The 16,327-nt window shown below is 40.1% G+C and overlaps 1 protein-coding gene across 5 annotated transcripts; it reads left to right on the forward strand.

Moving 5' to 3' along the window:
• The first annotated feature begins 1,272 nt into the window (after nt 1-1,272).
• Nucleotides 1,273-15,666, forward strand: lpcat2 (lysophosphatidylcholine acyltransferase 2). 5 transcript variants are annotated; one of them, XM_079454733.1, is made up of 14 exons: nt 1,273-1,456; nt 2,006-2,148; nt 3,821-4,038; nt 5,638-5,750; nt 7,027-7,087; nt 8,046-8,104; nt 10,022-10,056; nt 10,339-10,393; nt 12,732-12,814; nt 13,080-13,205; nt 13,543-13,696; nt 13,900-13,998; nt 14,276-14,417; nt 14,681-15,666. In XM_079454733.1, exons 1-14 carry the CDS (start codon nt 1,346-1,348, stop codon nt 14,869-14,871), a joined length of 1,590 nt encoding a protein of 529 aa, XP_079310859.1. In that variant the 5' UTR covers nt 1,273-1,345; the 3' UTR covers nt 14,872-15,666. The 5 variants fall into 5 exon arrangements, with proteins under 5 accessions (XP_079310859.1, XP_079310858.1, XP_079310862.1 ...); XM_079454732.1 differs by having other exon boundaries at nt 2,006-2,250; nt 14,681-15,660; XM_079454736.1 differs by having other exon boundaries at nt 1,293-1,456; nt 2,019-2,148; nt 14,681-15,660.
• Nucleotides 15,667-16,327: the final 661 nt, after the last annotated feature.

Below are 16,327 nucleotides of genomic sequence, written 5' to 3' on the forward strand. Positions count from 1 at the left end.
TAGAATTGTATTTAACAACCCTATTTTAAACATCTACAACAAATGCAAATTGTAAAAAGCATTGTAGAAGACTTAATATAACTAATCACAGGTAGAGTTAACAGTTATGCATTAATAAGTTATTTTATATAGAAAACATTTAAGTAATTTCAACAGGAATTTGAAAGATTATTTCCAATATTATATAATCAACACTTGTGATGCCTCTGGATATACTGTACTATATTTGAGGCATCAAAGGATATGGGCAAAATAAATTAAGTTTTATTTTTTACAGCATTATAGTATGCTATACTTCATTGTTAGTTTAGATTTCTTTATAATGCATGACCTAATTAGCAGTTTTACAGCAAGAAATTGGCTATTAGGCTACCCAAGAATAATGCGTTTGACCACACATTCTCTATATGTGATTGACACCTGTGAAGTTGCTTTTTTTGCAATTATATAAAATGCATATTATCACTCTGCATAATAATCTATAAACAACGTGAATAAACACCACAACATAATTTTATAGCAATAGTGCCCGTTCGTTGTACAAACACTGGAATTCATGGCTACCTTAAAAAATCTTATTGTTTTAAAAGCATTTGTGATTTCTACAAATAAAGAAAACAACGGGTATTTGATGAAAAATGTTTCAATTATTACGCGCTACCTCAAGACTTTTTCTAGGCAAACAGCGACATCTAGTGGTTTGTTCTATAAATAGTATAGTTGTAATATTATAATACACCAACTTCGCAGTACACCATTACATTTAGCATCTGCTCATTGAGTTGTTTATGAAGTAAGATTTTTGGTATTATTGAAAATAATGCGTAGAGTTCTGTTTCACCACAGTGGAAAAGAGGAGCCTTCCATAATTTAGTTCTGACGTTTGTCAGCATGTGAATTTCCCATTGGGATGAATAAAGTCTCTATCTACCTAACTAACACTTCCCTTTTGAGAAGACAAAAGCGAGGGCACCACCTGTAACTACAGGGCTAAACAGGATTAAGGTTGTTGGGAGGTGGGGCGTAAACACGCTCGGGCGGTCGCTCAAAACCAAGCGAGCTGTCTACATAGACACGATGCATTACAGCCGCGCACAGAGTCAGAATACAAACAACTAACTACCCTTATGAAAAAAACATGCCAGAAAACATGGTTCCTGCGGTTTCACTATAATAAAGCCGGCTCATCTAACTTCAAACTCATCTCTGACCAAAACGGCCCATTAGTATGCTGTCTAGTTAGGCAGCTCGTTAAGTATTGAGACCAGCCTCAGACCGGTGTTGTGCAATGAGAGGCGCGCACGGGAAGACTTCACACATGAAGACGATGCTGTGATCTGTAAAGATGTCGCTGCAAAGAGTGGTCGCGCTGCCCAGACAACACTCCCTCCGCCTTCCGGCCATCCTAAATCCATTCGTACACCAACTTAAACTAACCAAAGCCGAGACAGTCAAAGTGAGTTTGTAACGTTTGTTTGTTATAAAGCCTATTAGGGCTGTCACGAGTATGAAATGTGGCTATTAAACAATTGCTGTTATGGCGATTCGTTGTCTGGTTATTTGTCTTGAGAACTATAATGATTAATTACGTGGCCTACTGGTTAGATAGTCGGACTCGTGACCAGAATATTGCCGGTTCAATTCTCTGATCCGGCGGGTAACGACTGAGGTTCTAATATCCTATTTGTTTTATGCATATTCTCCTTAACTCATGCCAAGTTTACTGTTATAAAGTGTAAGAATGCCAATAAAGTTGGATTCCTGTTGAATGTTAATACAGCTGCAACAGTCTTGGCCTTAATACTCAGTGCCAGCAGGTCATGACTGAAGGGCCCTTGAGCAAGGCACCTTACCCCTGATTGCTCTGCAGTAATGTGCCACTGTATTAAACTACTTGTAAGTCGCTTTGGATAAAAGCGTCTGCCAAACGAATAAATGTAAATGTAATACAAATAACATGATGTGATTTTTCCTTGTCTGTTAATCCTCCCATCTCTATGTGTAGTGTGTTCTTCTAGGAATCATCCTCGTGCCAATCCGTTCTGTTATCTTGCTTCTTGTCCTGATGGTCTTGTGGCCGGTTGCTGTCATGATAACATTCAGACAGTCTCTGAAAGGAGTCGTGGAGCCATTGACAGGCTGGAGAAGGTACATACTGTTCACTCACATGTTCTTCTCCCAGAAACTTGGCCAAAACAAGTTCAAGACACCGTTTCTGGCATTGGGCTGTTGGGTTACCTGCAAGCTGAGGTATTTTTACTCTCAAGTACATTTTCACGGATCTCTGCTGTATCAGGATGTTTTTCTTTGGATTCACTTAAAAAGCACAATATCATACTTTTACTTCACTACATTCCGTAAATACATAAAAAACGAATTATATCTAACCAGGTCCAGAAAATACGATCACATAACCCCAATTTGATCAACCCTTCACTGGATACCCATTAAGTATCGTATTGACTTTAAAGTTATTTTAATCACTTATAAAGCCTTAAAGGGTTTAGCCCCTACCTACCTAACAGAGCTTCTATCACACTACAAGCCATCACGCTCTCTAATATCTCAAAACTCAGGACTTTTGATAATACCTAGAATAACTAAATCCACCAAAGGGGTCGAGCTTTCTCATACGTAGCACCTAAACTCTGGAATAGCCTTCCTGATACTATTCGAGGATCAGACACACTCGCCCAATTTAAATCTAGATTAAAGACACATCTTTTCAGCCAAGCATTCACTTAGTGCAAAATATGCAAAATAAACCATCGGGAGACTGCTGACATTACTGTGTTTGACCTTTTTTGAGTTTTTCTTATTTTCCCCTGTAAAGCTGCTTTGGAACAATGCAAATTGTGAAAAGCACTATATCAATAAAATTGAATTGAATATTAAATGTAGTACAATTTTAATTTTGTTAAAATTATGACAGTTTATTTATTTATATACAATTATGAAATGTAGTTAAGTCAAAATCATGATGTTATGATTCATTATGCTGATTAAGTACAAGCACATAAAAAATAATAGAGTTTAGTAAAGTATGTAAAAATACTTCACTATTGTCCACCTCTGCCTACAAGCCATAAACATCCACATTTGCATTTAAACTTTATTCAGCTATGTGAGGTTATGCCTAAATATATTAAGCAAATATATCAACTTCCTTATCTTTTAGTTTATAGATTTACATGTCAAAGTCAGAGATATTACTACTGCATACACTAGATTAGGATACACATTTTCTAACAAAGTCATGTCTACTTAAATTATATCGGAACATTACCATTTCTACTTTTGTCTTAATTCTTGTTTGAGACTAAAGAGGAAATGTTTCATACGATAAATTTACATTTCAAGTTATGTGAAACATTAAGGTGTGAGGGGCTGTGTTGTTTTGTGTGTGTGTGTGTGTGTGTCCTCCGGTAGTTCCCTGTATGTGATATAAATAAAAATGGACGTGTGAGTTCATGAACATTTGTCCACATTGTGGTTTTTCATATCAGAAGGTTTGAATATTTGGTCCTTTACACAGCGTCTGGTTTGAACTCTATTTCACCGTTTACTGGATGTTGCAAAAGTATACCTCTTCCACTCTATTTAATTCATGTTTCTCATTGTTTTTCACAAAAGACAAATTTTTCTGGTTTCTTTGTTTGATCAGATGAGTTAACTCTTTACACAGCTGTTGCTGTCGTGGGGATGTGGTTACCAACTGATTAACTGATAAAACTGCTATGACACTTAAAGGAAACATTTAGTGTGCTTATGTGCACGTAAGAATGCCTGTTAGTTTACACATAATTCCTTTTGCGGGCAGGTTTCTGCGTCAGAGAGTGATGACCTTTCTGGCCCGGATTTATTTCTTCGGGATGGGCTTCAGGGTGATAGTGAAGGGCAGGCAGGCCAGCAGTGCAGAGGCACCGATTCTGGTGGTGGCCCCTCATTCTTCTTTCTTTGATGCCATTGTCAGTGTTGAAGCTGGTCTACCCTCTACCGTATCCCGCTCGGAGTCATTGGAAGCACCAATCTTTGGAAGTAACTATTGGATATTTACAATATATATTTATACAGTATAGAACACTACAGGAAATTTTAACACCAAATCTGATTTGCAAAATCAGATTTTTTCATTGTGAGCTTCCCTTGTATCGAGTCATCCCTTAAACGTATTAAATTACACAAAGCTGGATCATAAATTCCAATGCAACAACATCAATTGGTTGATGGCCTTATTTTTCTTATGGTTGAGTACACAGAATTTATTATAAATTCAAAATTTTATAAAATGACAAAATTGGGTTCCATCTTAGGACCTCCCAGAAAACGTCTCAGTGTAGCCTCAGTTCCCTGATGAAGGGAACGAGACGTTGTCTCGAGACTGACAGAATGGGGTTTGACTTGAGAACCTATCATCTCCGATTATACTTTTTAAAAGGCCAATGAACTTGGCGAGAAGAGGCGCCACTAAATTATACAGTCGCTAAATGGTTAGCTCTTGGCTGAATGACCGTGCTCAGGACTGCAGGAGACAGGTCACTCAGGATCTCTTCGTTCCGTCCAGGGGTGAGGAAAGGGGAGGTTCCAGCGGGGTCTGGTCACAGGAGCCAGGCCATGTCCTTTCCCCGAGAACGACTTTTTCAGGGGGAATCGGCCAGGGGGAGTGATCATCAGAAGCGATTGCTGGTAGGGCCCCTAGGGAGTGTTTCTCCTCATAGCAGGCCAAGCATTCAGCAACTCCGGGCAATTGGATGCCACTGCAGGTGGGGGCCCGCCCAGCGACACTGCCTGCCCGTTGCATACTGCACCTCAGCCGAGCAGGGAGGCGTGTCGTAACGTCCCTGCCTGACCACTGGGTCACGCTTAACCCGACTAACTACTTCTACGCATTAGCCTGGTGGCAGGATGGCCATGGCGTGAAGCGAAACAGCTGGATCCGACGCAGTGCAAGCCCCCGGCATCAGCGATGAAGGCAGTGTGGCTACGGCCGGTCGAGCCCGTGTTGAGACCGATAAAGTGTTGTCAGTCATGCACACCCGGCGACATGTGCACACTGTAAGAGAATTTGCTCTTTTAGAAATATGCTCTTTGAAGGAAAGCTCTTACAGCTACAGAAACGCCCGGACGAGTTCCGCTGCTCTGCATCGTAAACCCAGTTGGAGAAATCGAAGATCGCACAGCATAAGCCTCGCAGCTTCCAAAGAACTAAAAAGTAAATGAATGGGCACAAGTTCGCCAAATTCATTGGCCTTTTCAAAAGTTTAATCTGAGATTATAGGTTCTCAAATCAAACCCCATTCTGTCAGTCTCAACCAAATGAGAGAGGGAACACCTGTTCATGCATCGTGTAGATCTGTCAGGTTTATATTACTGCAAATCTTTTTACATGACTACTACTGTCCAGAAGAGAACTAAATCGGGAGCATACTTACTGTGAAGTAGAATGAAAGCAGCACCGAGGCCTTATCTACTTTGTGTGGTCACTAGTACAAATGTGAAATTTCCTAAAAGAAATTCTAAAAACATTTAACATTCCATGTCAGGCACTAGTCAAAGATAAATACTTACTACTGGTGTCAGTATTGCATGTGTTGTTATTGCCTTTTAATATTAATGAGGGAATGTAATGCTTCTCAGGGTTTTTGAGCTGTGTGCAGCCAGTGCTTGTTTCCCGCAAAGATCCAGACTCCCGTAAAAACACGATTCTTGAAATAGACAGAAGAGCAAAGTCAGGTGGCCACTGGCAACAGGTGAGTGTGTTTCATTCTGACAGCATAGTTCTGCTCTGAACAGTCATACTTGATTAACCATAAATGATGAAATTGACTCAATCTCCTATTTTATTTCCATATGATTTAAGAAATAAAAATAAAGTGGTTAGAGGGATAGTTTACCTAAAATTTTTAATTCTGTCATAATTTACTCACCATCAAGTTGTTCCACACTTGTGTAAATTGTTCTGCTAAACAACAAGATATTAGAAAGAATGTTTGTTATCAAATGGTTCTTGGGCACTATTGACTTTTTCACTAGTACAGAAAAACAACTACTAGTCAATAGTGCCTCAGAACTGGTAAGTTTCCCACATTGTTCAAAATATTTTGTGAAACAGAACAAAAAATTGTATACAGTTCGGGACAACTTGAGAGCGAGTAAATTATTTTTGGGTGAAAGAGGTTGCAACTTCTACCTCATGTGAGCCAAATAAAGTATGTTCCAATTTCTGAAAGCAGGAAATTACCCTTGAGGTCAGTAGTCTTCCCCTGCCAGTTCCTGAATTGTCTTCATAAAAATCTCAAAGTATTATTGCAAAACTGTGGATTTGAAGAACTTTCACAATTAAAGACAAAAATATTTTAAAGGTCCAGTGTGTAATTTTTGGTATGACCTATTGATAGAAATGCAGTATAATATACAAAGCTATGTCTCTTCAGAAGTGTAATTCGCCATGTTTACCATGTTCTGTCAGCTGTCCTAGTGATTAGAGGAAGTGGGGGGGTTGGAGTGAGTGGTTGGTTGCATATCGCAACCTTGCCGCAGGAAACACGTACAACTGTGTAGCATTACGCTAACAATTCAAATGACAAAGTCCAATGTCATTTGCGGGCTAACGTAGCATTACATTCCACGTTTCTTGCAAGCTAATTCATTACGATGACATAAAATCTAATTCATTCATTACCTTGTCTGTGAACATGGTGGGCGATCTCCATACGCCTCTGGATGGTAAAAACGACATGTCCCATAATTCCACTCTCCTAACTAAGGTCATTTAGCTTCGCCTTTTGTTATTGTTTTGAAAGTGCACCATCTAGCGGTCCAAATTTACATATTGTGGCTTTATTTAATTTTTGGAAACAAAGCATTAACTGTACTCAAAAGCAAGCTGATACATTATATATGTAGTATAATATGCTACACACAGTATTATTATATAATATACAATATAATAAGGTTCATGTAATAGTATTAAATAGTAGCTTCAGCTGTAACACTGAACCCATTACTGATTTGGTTTTCTTCCAGGTCCTCCTTTTTCCTGAAGGAACATGTACAAACAGGTCATGTCTTATTACCTTCAAACAAGGTTAGAAGAATGTGTTTGTTGCAGTTATTATAGCTTTGATTTCAGTTTTACAAGATTTTTGTGTTAAATTTAGTTAAGTCAATACTGGTAAATGCTTTTATCATTTAATAATTTATTTGTTTATGTATCTATATAAGATTAATTCTTATTTTAGTTTTTTTTTACTTTTATAACTTTGGTACTGTAAATGTATTTCAGTTTATGAAAGACATCAATTATCAATTTAGGTCAATATTTGATTTGATTTCACTGACCAGAATTGTTTTCAAATATTTATTTAACTAAAATTACCTTGTTTTTTGTGCTTACTGTTGCTGTCTTGTAGGAAGTTTCATGTTATTAGATATCATTCTAAAAATGCAGATAAATAGCTAAGCCTCAGTTGCACTTGTATTACAGTATCTTGTAGTCCATAATTTAGGAGATAATTTATAAATGTTGAACATGAATTGCATCATATGAAAATCATGTTGCTCTTATGTTATCAGTTAACTTATTTACCTAATGCAGATGTATACAAAGAACGCAGAAAAAGCATAATGAATGTTAGGTGCTTGCAGTCACTAGACTCGATACACTGTTTCGGCTTGCTGAAGACACTATAATGGGCCTGCTGGCTGGGGTTAGCAAAACCAGCAGCACATGACAGAAACAAATTGTTTTTGTTTATTATTGTCTTAGCATGTGTGTTCTAAATTCAGGTCAAATCAAAAGGACAGTGTTTGCTTCATTAATAAGGATTGGTTGTTTTTGTCTAGTTGAGATCCTAACCCACAATAGCTTTGACCTGATAAAGTATGTAGGGCATGGAGCGATCAATATAGTGTCAGATCATTTACTATAGAGACAGAAGACTGTTGTACTGAGCTGTTTAGGAGGTATGCACAGGTGAAGAAGGTTAACAAACAAAAGAATGGATGAATAAAAGAGCTAATGTGTTTCTTTTTCTGCATCATAGGTGCCTTTGTCCCAGGGGTGCCGGTACAGCCTGTTCTTATCAGATACCCAAATAAGCTGGTCAGTATGAAGGCATCAGAAGTTCAAAAAAAAACTCTCATGCTGTCATCACATATGTTGGTACTTTCGGAAGAATTAAAAAGAAAATGGGTTGATTTTAAACATAAGTACAGTAAGATGCATATACAGACGTGCTCAAATTTGTTGGTACCCCTCCACAAAACGAAGAATGCACAATTTTCTCTGAAATAACTTAAAACTGAAAGTAATTGGCATCCACCATTGTTTATTCCATATTTATTGGAAATCATACTTTGCTTTTTGATTTAACATATTATTGTAAATAATAAAACAAATAAAAATGTCATTGACAAAAATAAGGGGACCCCTAACCAAATATTTTGTTTCACAACCTTTAGAGGTTTCTGTAGCTCTCAATAAGACTTTTGCACCTGTTAACGGGTAGTTTGCCCCTGCTGCTGCTCAGGTTTGATGGGTGCCTTCTCCAGACTGCAAGTTTCAGCTCTTTCCTTAAATGTTTGATAGGATTCATATCAGGACGCATAGAAGGCCGCTTCAGAATAGTCAGAATAGAATAGTTTTGTTCTCATCCATTCTTGGTCGATTTAAGCTGTGTGTTGTGGGTCATTATCCTGTTGGAGGACCCATTACCTGCGTCTGAGACAGAGCTTTCTGACACTGTGCAGAATGTTTTGCTCCAGAATGCTTTGATAGTCTTGAGATTTCATTGTGCCCTGCAGAGATGCAAGACACCCTGTGACAGATGCAGCGAAACAGCCCCAAAACATAACCAAGCCTCCTCTCCTCTGTGTTTCACTGTAGGTATGGTGTTCACTTCCTTGAAAGCTCGATGTTTTCATCTGTGAACATAGAGCTGATGTGACTTGCCAAAAAGCTCCAGTTTTGACTCATCTGTCCAAAGGACATTCTGCCAGAAGGATTGTGGCTTGTCAATATGAATTTTAGCAAATTCCAGCTAGGCTTTTTTATGTTTTTCTTTCAAAAGTGGAGTCCTCCTGGGTCTTCATCCATGAAGCCCACTTTTGCTCTAAACGCGACGGATGGTGCTATCACAAACTGATGTACCTTCACCTTAGAGTTCTGCTTGTATCTGTTTGGCAGTTATCTTTTTCTACCATTCGCACTACCCTTCTGTTCAATCTGGGGTTGGGTTTCCTCTTGGGACCTTGCCCTGGGAGCCTGGCTACAATTGCATGGACCATAAACTTCTTAATAATATTTGCAACTGTTGTCACAGGAACATCAAGCTGCTTGGAGATTGTCTTGTAGACTTTACCTTTACCATACTTGTCTATTATTTTCTTTCTGAGCTCCTCCGACAACTCTATCCTTTGCTTTCTCTGGTCCGTGTTTAGTGTGGGGCACACAATGATACCAAACAGCACAGCTTTTCTCCGTTTAAATAGGCTGAATGACTGATTAGATTGGATACATGTGTGATACTAATTAAAGAAACAAATTAGTTTGTAATATCAGTATAATCCAATGATGTATTATCTTTTCTAAGGGGTACCAACCAGGCCATTTTAGAATATCTTTGTAGAATAAGCAATAATTCATCTCTTTCCACAGCTTCTTTGTTTTAGTCTACTGTACGACATACCAAAGGCATGCAAGTATACATTAAACAATAGCTTTTAATTTCATCACTCTTCAGGAGCAATGAAGCATTATTTAAATGAGCTGTAAGGGTACCAACAAATTTGAGCACATCTGTACTGTACATATTAACCATGTAAACTTCAAGGTAAAAAAACATAATAAAACATGGACACCAAATTCTTTATAGTCAAAAGCTCTTATTGTACAATTGAGCTGTCTTACGATCTTGTGTGTGTAAACAGCAATATGTATTTCAGCACAAGAAACATACATTATTTCAATCTTTCATTTGAAGATTTTACATATCATTTAGTAATTTTCTTATACTTACAGGACACAGTCACGTGGACATGGCAGGGCCCAAAAGTGTAAGTAATATTAACAATAATCACAAAACAAATCTGTAAAAGAAACATGAGATTTGAGGGGTCAAGCAGATGTATTATGATGAACACTGTTGTGAGCCTGCTGTCATACTAAATTATCAGATCTGGATCTCAATCTTGTTCACCTCATATGAGTATGCAGAACAAATCTTGCAGATCTTTTATAAAATCTTGGTTTTAGACCCTGCGAGTACTGTGTGTTGTAAGTGCTGTTGCACAGTCATGAGTATAAAGACGCAATCTCACCACAAGTTCCTGTTTCAGGGCCAAACTTCTGCTGCTAACACTCTGTCAGCTCTATACAACTGTGGAGATTGAGGTACAGTATGTGTCCTTTTTCTCTCGATGAACAACAATAGAGAGATTTAAAAAGAGCCTCATGACTAATTAGGTAGCTGTGAAAAGCTGTTCCCCTTCAGTCAGTCTTTCGACGTTGTAAAAGACGTTGTAAGAGAGACTGACTGGGGTTTGATCTTGAGAACCTATCATCTCCGAGATAATTAATAAACACGCCAATGGGCTTGGCGAATGGCACGCGCACACCAGTCTCCGCCCTGTACATACGGGTATAAAAGGAAGACACTTGTGTCGAAGGCTTACAATACAGCTGGATGAGCCGCTTCCGCTCTCCATGCCATGGCAGTACTCCAGGTCTTTCAGGCTAAAGTCCTGAAGGGCCTGGACGGTGGGAGGTCCGACCCAGCTCGCATGGGCGAGTTGCGCACTGCCACTGACCTCGCGCTACGGGCAACCTAGGCCACGGCACGTGCGCTGGGTCAGTCGATGTCCACGAGAGGCATATGTGGCTAAACCTTGCGCAGATGGGCGACTCCCAGAAGGCCCGCCCATCTCGCAGGCCGGGCTGTTCGGTGATACCATGGAGGACATGGTGCAGCAGTTCTCCGCGGTCCAGAAACAGAGGCGATTAAGCAGATCGCGCCGCAACGTGGCCACCCGGAGGTCGTCATGGAGGCTCCACCCCCTCGTGCAGGACAAGCACGTGCTAGTCCGGTTTGACAGCACGACTGCCTTGGCGTACATCAATTGCCAGGGCGCTCACGGCAGTTGTCGCAACTCGCCCGACGCCTCCTCCTATGGAGTCAGCAGGTGTCCAAATCCCTGCGGGATTTCTCCCGGGCAACCTGAACCAGACAGCCGATAGGCTCGCTCGTCAGAGACTTCCCCGTGGAGAGTGGCGGCTCCATCCCGGCGCAGTCTGGCTCAAATGGGAGCGGTTCGGCCAGGCGACAGGTGGACCTGTTTGCCTCCCCGGACTCCACCCATTGCCCGCTCTGGTACTCCCTGACTGAGGGCCCTCTCGGCACGGATGCCTTAGCGCACAGCTGGCCACGGGACAAGCGGAAGTACGCCTTCCCCCACAGGTCCTGTGCAAGGTCAGGGAAGAGGGGCATCAGGTTCTGGTGGTGGTGCCCTCTCGGATCTGGTAGATCTGGCGGCAGCTCCCCCTTGGCCAATTCCCCTGACGAAGGACCTTCTGTCGCAGGGGAAGGGCACGTTTTGGCAGCCCAACCCAGGCCTCTGGAACCTCCATGCCTGGCCCCTGGATGGGACGAGGAGAGCTTGAGGAGCTTGAGACCGTCTTACAGGCTAGAGCCCCCGCCACTAGGCGGTTGTACGCCTATAAGTGGCGCCTCTTCTCGTCCTGGTGTTCTCCCCGAGGGGAGAACCCACGGAGTTGCTCGATTGGGCCTTTCTACAACAGAGACTCGAGAGCAACCTCTCCCCATCCACGTTGAGAGTGTATGTAGCCGCGATTGCCGCTCATCACGATTTTGTGGAGGGTAAGTCTCTAGGTCAGCACTAACTGGTCACCAGGTTCCTCAGGGGCGCGAGAAGGGTGAATCCACCTCAACCGGGCTCCGTACCCTCTTGGGACCTCAATGTGGTCCTACAGGGCCATGTTTGAGCCTCTCAGAGGCGCCAGTCTTCCTGATCTGACGAAGAAGACGGCACTCTTGATGGCGCTCGCCTCCATTGGTTCTAACAGACTGCTCCGCCCAGTCTGTTACCAAAATGAAAGTAGCCTCCCTACTTGTCCCCCGCTCAGGACGAAGTACAGGCATTACATCCATCACTAGGCATTGGCATTCTGGGCGGAGCAGTCTGTTAGAACCAAGTCCAGTACTGGTAGAGTCATCCCTACTCAGGTGGACTAATGCCCCATACGTAGTGACTCCCCTCTGGGTCGTCCCGTATGTTCGGTTCCTCACTCCTGATTTCCCTGTTAGTGAATCTGTGACCTTTCACAACGTCGAGATACCGACTGAAGGGGAACGTCTCGGTACGACTGTAACGTTGTGTCTTCATGCCACAGTACTTCGCCGAACCGCTGCAGGAGCTCTCAGGTTCCTCAGTACAAAGGGTAAGTGAATGACCGCCACCATCTTCCTTTTATACCAGTATGTACGGGGCGGAGACTACCGTGCGCGTGCCATTCGCCAAGCCCATTGGCGTGTTTATTAATTATCTCGGAGATGATAGGTTCTCAAGATCAAACCCCAGTCAGTCTCTCACAACGTCTCGTTCCCTACATCAGGGAACGGAGGTTACTGTCGTAACCGGCACGTTTTTATGATGATAAGTTCACACACACCTCAATCTTTTACTGTACAAATCTGATTTTCCATGTGTTTTAGTTTCTACCTCCAATGATTCCTAATGAGACAGAGAAAAAGTGTCCTGCAAAGTTTGCACAGTCAGTAAGAGCTGTCATGGCAGAGTGAGTATGCAGTATTCTATTTAAATTTACTGTGAGTTTCTATATTTATGCACACTATAACAATATTGTAATGCTGCTAAAATACAGCAACAGTGTGTATCCTGGTAAACCCATGAGGAAAACAGCTTTAAACCCATGCAATGAAAATCCAGAAAAGTTTGTTAGGGGATACAATATACAGTTTGTACAGTATAAAAACTTTCAGTCTATGGCAAGTCCTCGTGAAATATGAACACCTAATGTCAATGTGTATTTGTGTCACTAGGGTTCTGGGTTTGTCAGTCACAGATCACACTTATGAAGATTGCCGTCTGATGATTGCAGCTGGAGAATTGACTCTGCCTATGGAAGCAGGACTCGTGGAGTTTACCAAGATCAGCAGAAAACTGGAGTATGTCAGTTTATTCTAATATACATTAAAAATGTATTTTGGTTTTATGAAATATTATAGCTTATAATAAGGGATAGTTTACCTTCAAAATGTATATGTCCTCTTGTCATTTCAAACTGTCTTTCTCCTGCAGAACACCAAAGATGATATTTTGAAAATGTTGGTAACAGAAAATCGTTGGTCCATATAATAGAAGTCAATGGGGACTTTTTCAAAATATCTTCTTTTGTGCTTTGCAGAAGAAAGAAAATCACACAGGTTTAAAATGACAACAGGGTAAGTAAATGGTGACAGATCAATCAAATCCTACAAGCTTTTGTTTCTATTATGCATTCAGACTGAAATGGGACAATGTGAAAAAGGAGTTGGAGAGTTTTGCAAACATAGCCTGTTCCTGCAAAGGTGGAAGGATCACCATTGAAGAGTTTGCCAGCTTCCTGAAATTACCCATCAGCCCTGCTCTGCAGGAACTATTCTCCTTGTTTGACAGGGTGAGTATTTTCATAACCAACCCATTGGAGTAAGACACATAAGAATGTGCATGAATGAAAGATCTACACTTTGCTTTCAGTCTTTATTAATCAAAAAGTCATACAATTTGAAATCTTCTTAATGAATCTTTATTTTATCTACTACATCATCTCACTTGCACTGAGGCCTATTTTAAACACATGTTTCCTTTGTGTCTATGTAGAATGGAGATGGCACTATTGATTTCAGAGAGTATGTCATTGGTGTTACAATTCTGTGCCGACCGGTTAACAATGAGGGTGTAATTCAGACGGCTTTTAAGGTAATGACATCAAAGATACTCATGTGAAACTGAGACTATTCACACAATAAATTCTCAATGGAGTCTTTCCATGAATACAGTCTAGCTGTGTAGTGTGGTAATGTGCAGTTAAACCATAAACGTAACAATATATCAGTGGTGGTTAACTGAAAACGATTAACCAACTAAAGAGGAAGCACACGCAACAAGTCAACAGCAGAGCACAATAACCACACACATTATGATTTCAAAATAAAAAGAAAGAAGTAAATGTTAGAAATCTGCACTCTCTTTGTAGCTTTTTGACATTGATGAGGACAACTGTATCACACAAGAGGAGTTCAGCAGTTTGCTACGTTCTGCTCTTGGGGTGTGTGATCTGGACGTCCACAGCCTCTTCACAGAGATTGATGTGGATGGATCAGGACATATAACCTACGGTGTGTATGCCAAATTTAATGAATCAATGAGGTGATGAGATCTTACATACTTGAAGTTTTAATAAAGCAAATTTAGGACGCCAACAGCATATTGGCTATACCTACTTGAGTATACATTAATGCCAAAGTTTACTTTAATTTGATTTACTATAACCCAACAATTTGTGGAGACCAATAATTACTACACATTAGTGACCTCAGATTATCTGTTTCAAGTTCCTCTTGAGTAGATAAACTGATCATTCCTCCCCTCTATCTCTTAGATGAGTTCCGTTCCTTTGCTCTTACCCACCCTGAGTATGCCAAGCTCTTCACCACCTACCTCGACTTACAGAGATACCAGGCTCTCCAGGGGGAGGAGCCAGAATATAACATCACCTCTCACGGCTGTAGTGCTTCTCATGCAGTACATTCTTCTCAAGAGGACAGTGCTTCTGATAAGAAAGATGACTGACATGGTTTGAGATGGTGAAGCAACATAAAATGAAGGCCAAGTGTTCATCTGTAAGATTAAAGTTCTGACACACCGTTAGAAAAATGTGCCTTAAGCTTGGGTGGAGTGCTATTTGTACAATCATATGCGCGTCATACAGTTAAAAAATCTGGGTTTTCTGTCCACTCAATCATTTATCATAAAATATTTAATGTTTTTTTTAAAGGCTTTTTGTATCAGCGTTTACAAACTATGAATATGTTTCAACAAAGATTCTGTTTTTTTAAGTAAAGTTTTGTAACTCAAACCTTATTTTTAACCTTTAAAAGAAAAGCTGATCAAATACGTGGTTATCTTGAACTTTGAATGTAGGTCTTCCTAAAAGGAAAACAAACATTTTCCCTAAAAGGGAATATTTTTAAATAGAGATGAAAGTGTTTAAAAAGAGATTGTTCATACATAATTCTCAAACAGTTTTTTGTTTTTCTTACCAAGTACTCAGGGACTTTGGTGTAGTAAGTGCGTTTGTAATCAAAGGTTTTGCTTTGCATGTTGTTTTTATTTACATTCCAATTGAGAGAAGATGTTGCTGAGTTTGCGTTCTATCCCTGCTGCTTGTTCAGACTAATACCCTGTTGCATCCATTGAAAATAGGCCAATTTGTGAGCAAACAGGCATTGCAACACACCCACAATGGAGGCTTTGTTCCAAAATATCCCAATGTAGTCGTATTTATTTAGCCATACAGTATGCAATTATGATTTTTGTAATAAATCGCTTCTTTTGCAATTAAAAAATCCTTTGAATTTCAACTATTATTTGTTTTGCCTTTTATGTTTGACTGTATGAATACTTGTTACCAGATTTTTTACACTTATATTATCAAGAGACCATAGAAAACTGCTAAAGCTGACTTTTAACACTTACACTCATACCTAAAACAACCACTTGGTGTCAGCAGCTCACAGTATTACAGTTGGAGTCATAAGTGCATGTCACTGCTGTTCTTCTGAAACCTTTTATTTCCATATTTTGTGGAGATAAATCATCATTATTGGTCACCTTTCATGCTTGTCACTGCGTTTGGCAAATATCTAACCACTAAAACGTATTTAAAATGATTGTAAACTTTGACAACACTGTATTTAAACATTTAAATAGTACAGTTTTTTTCCATTTCCTGAAAATCAGCTAATTTGAGCATCCAAGGTTTTGTAAGGACAGCGACGACATACATAGAAAATGATATTCATCTTATCTACATACAGTATACAGTATATCAGTACTTTTTAAGGGTCAAAGGTCAAAGTACCACATAACACTAAGGCAAAAAGGTATTGCCATACTGATCTCTACAAGTAACTAGACATTATTGGACATTGTTTACTACAGCACAATAGAGAGTTTTAAACGAGTGACTTACAAAGTACATTTGTCAATAAAATGTCATCATAGGGCAAGTCAGGGACGATTATAG

This window comes from Barbatula barbatula (assembly GCF_947034865.1).
Source record: "Barbatula barbatula genome assembly, chromosome: 1".
Classification (NCBI taxonomy): domain Eukaryota; kingdom Metazoa; phylum Chordata; class Actinopteri; order Cypriniformes; family Nemacheilidae; genus Barbatula; species Barbatula barbatula.

Coding starts and splice junctions, on each gene's coding strand:
- lpcat2 (XM_079454732.1), top strand. CDS start 1,346: ATGTCGCTGCAAAGAGTGGTCGCGCTGCCCAGACAACACTCCCTCCGC. Junction 8,105..10,021: donor TCAGATACCCAAATAAGCTG/GTCAGTATGAAG, acceptor TTATACTTACAG/GACACAGTCACGTGGACATG. Junction 14,418..14,680: donor ATCAGGACATATAACCTACG/GTGTGTATGCCA, acceptor TCTATCTCTTAG/ATGAGTTCCGTTCCTTTGCT.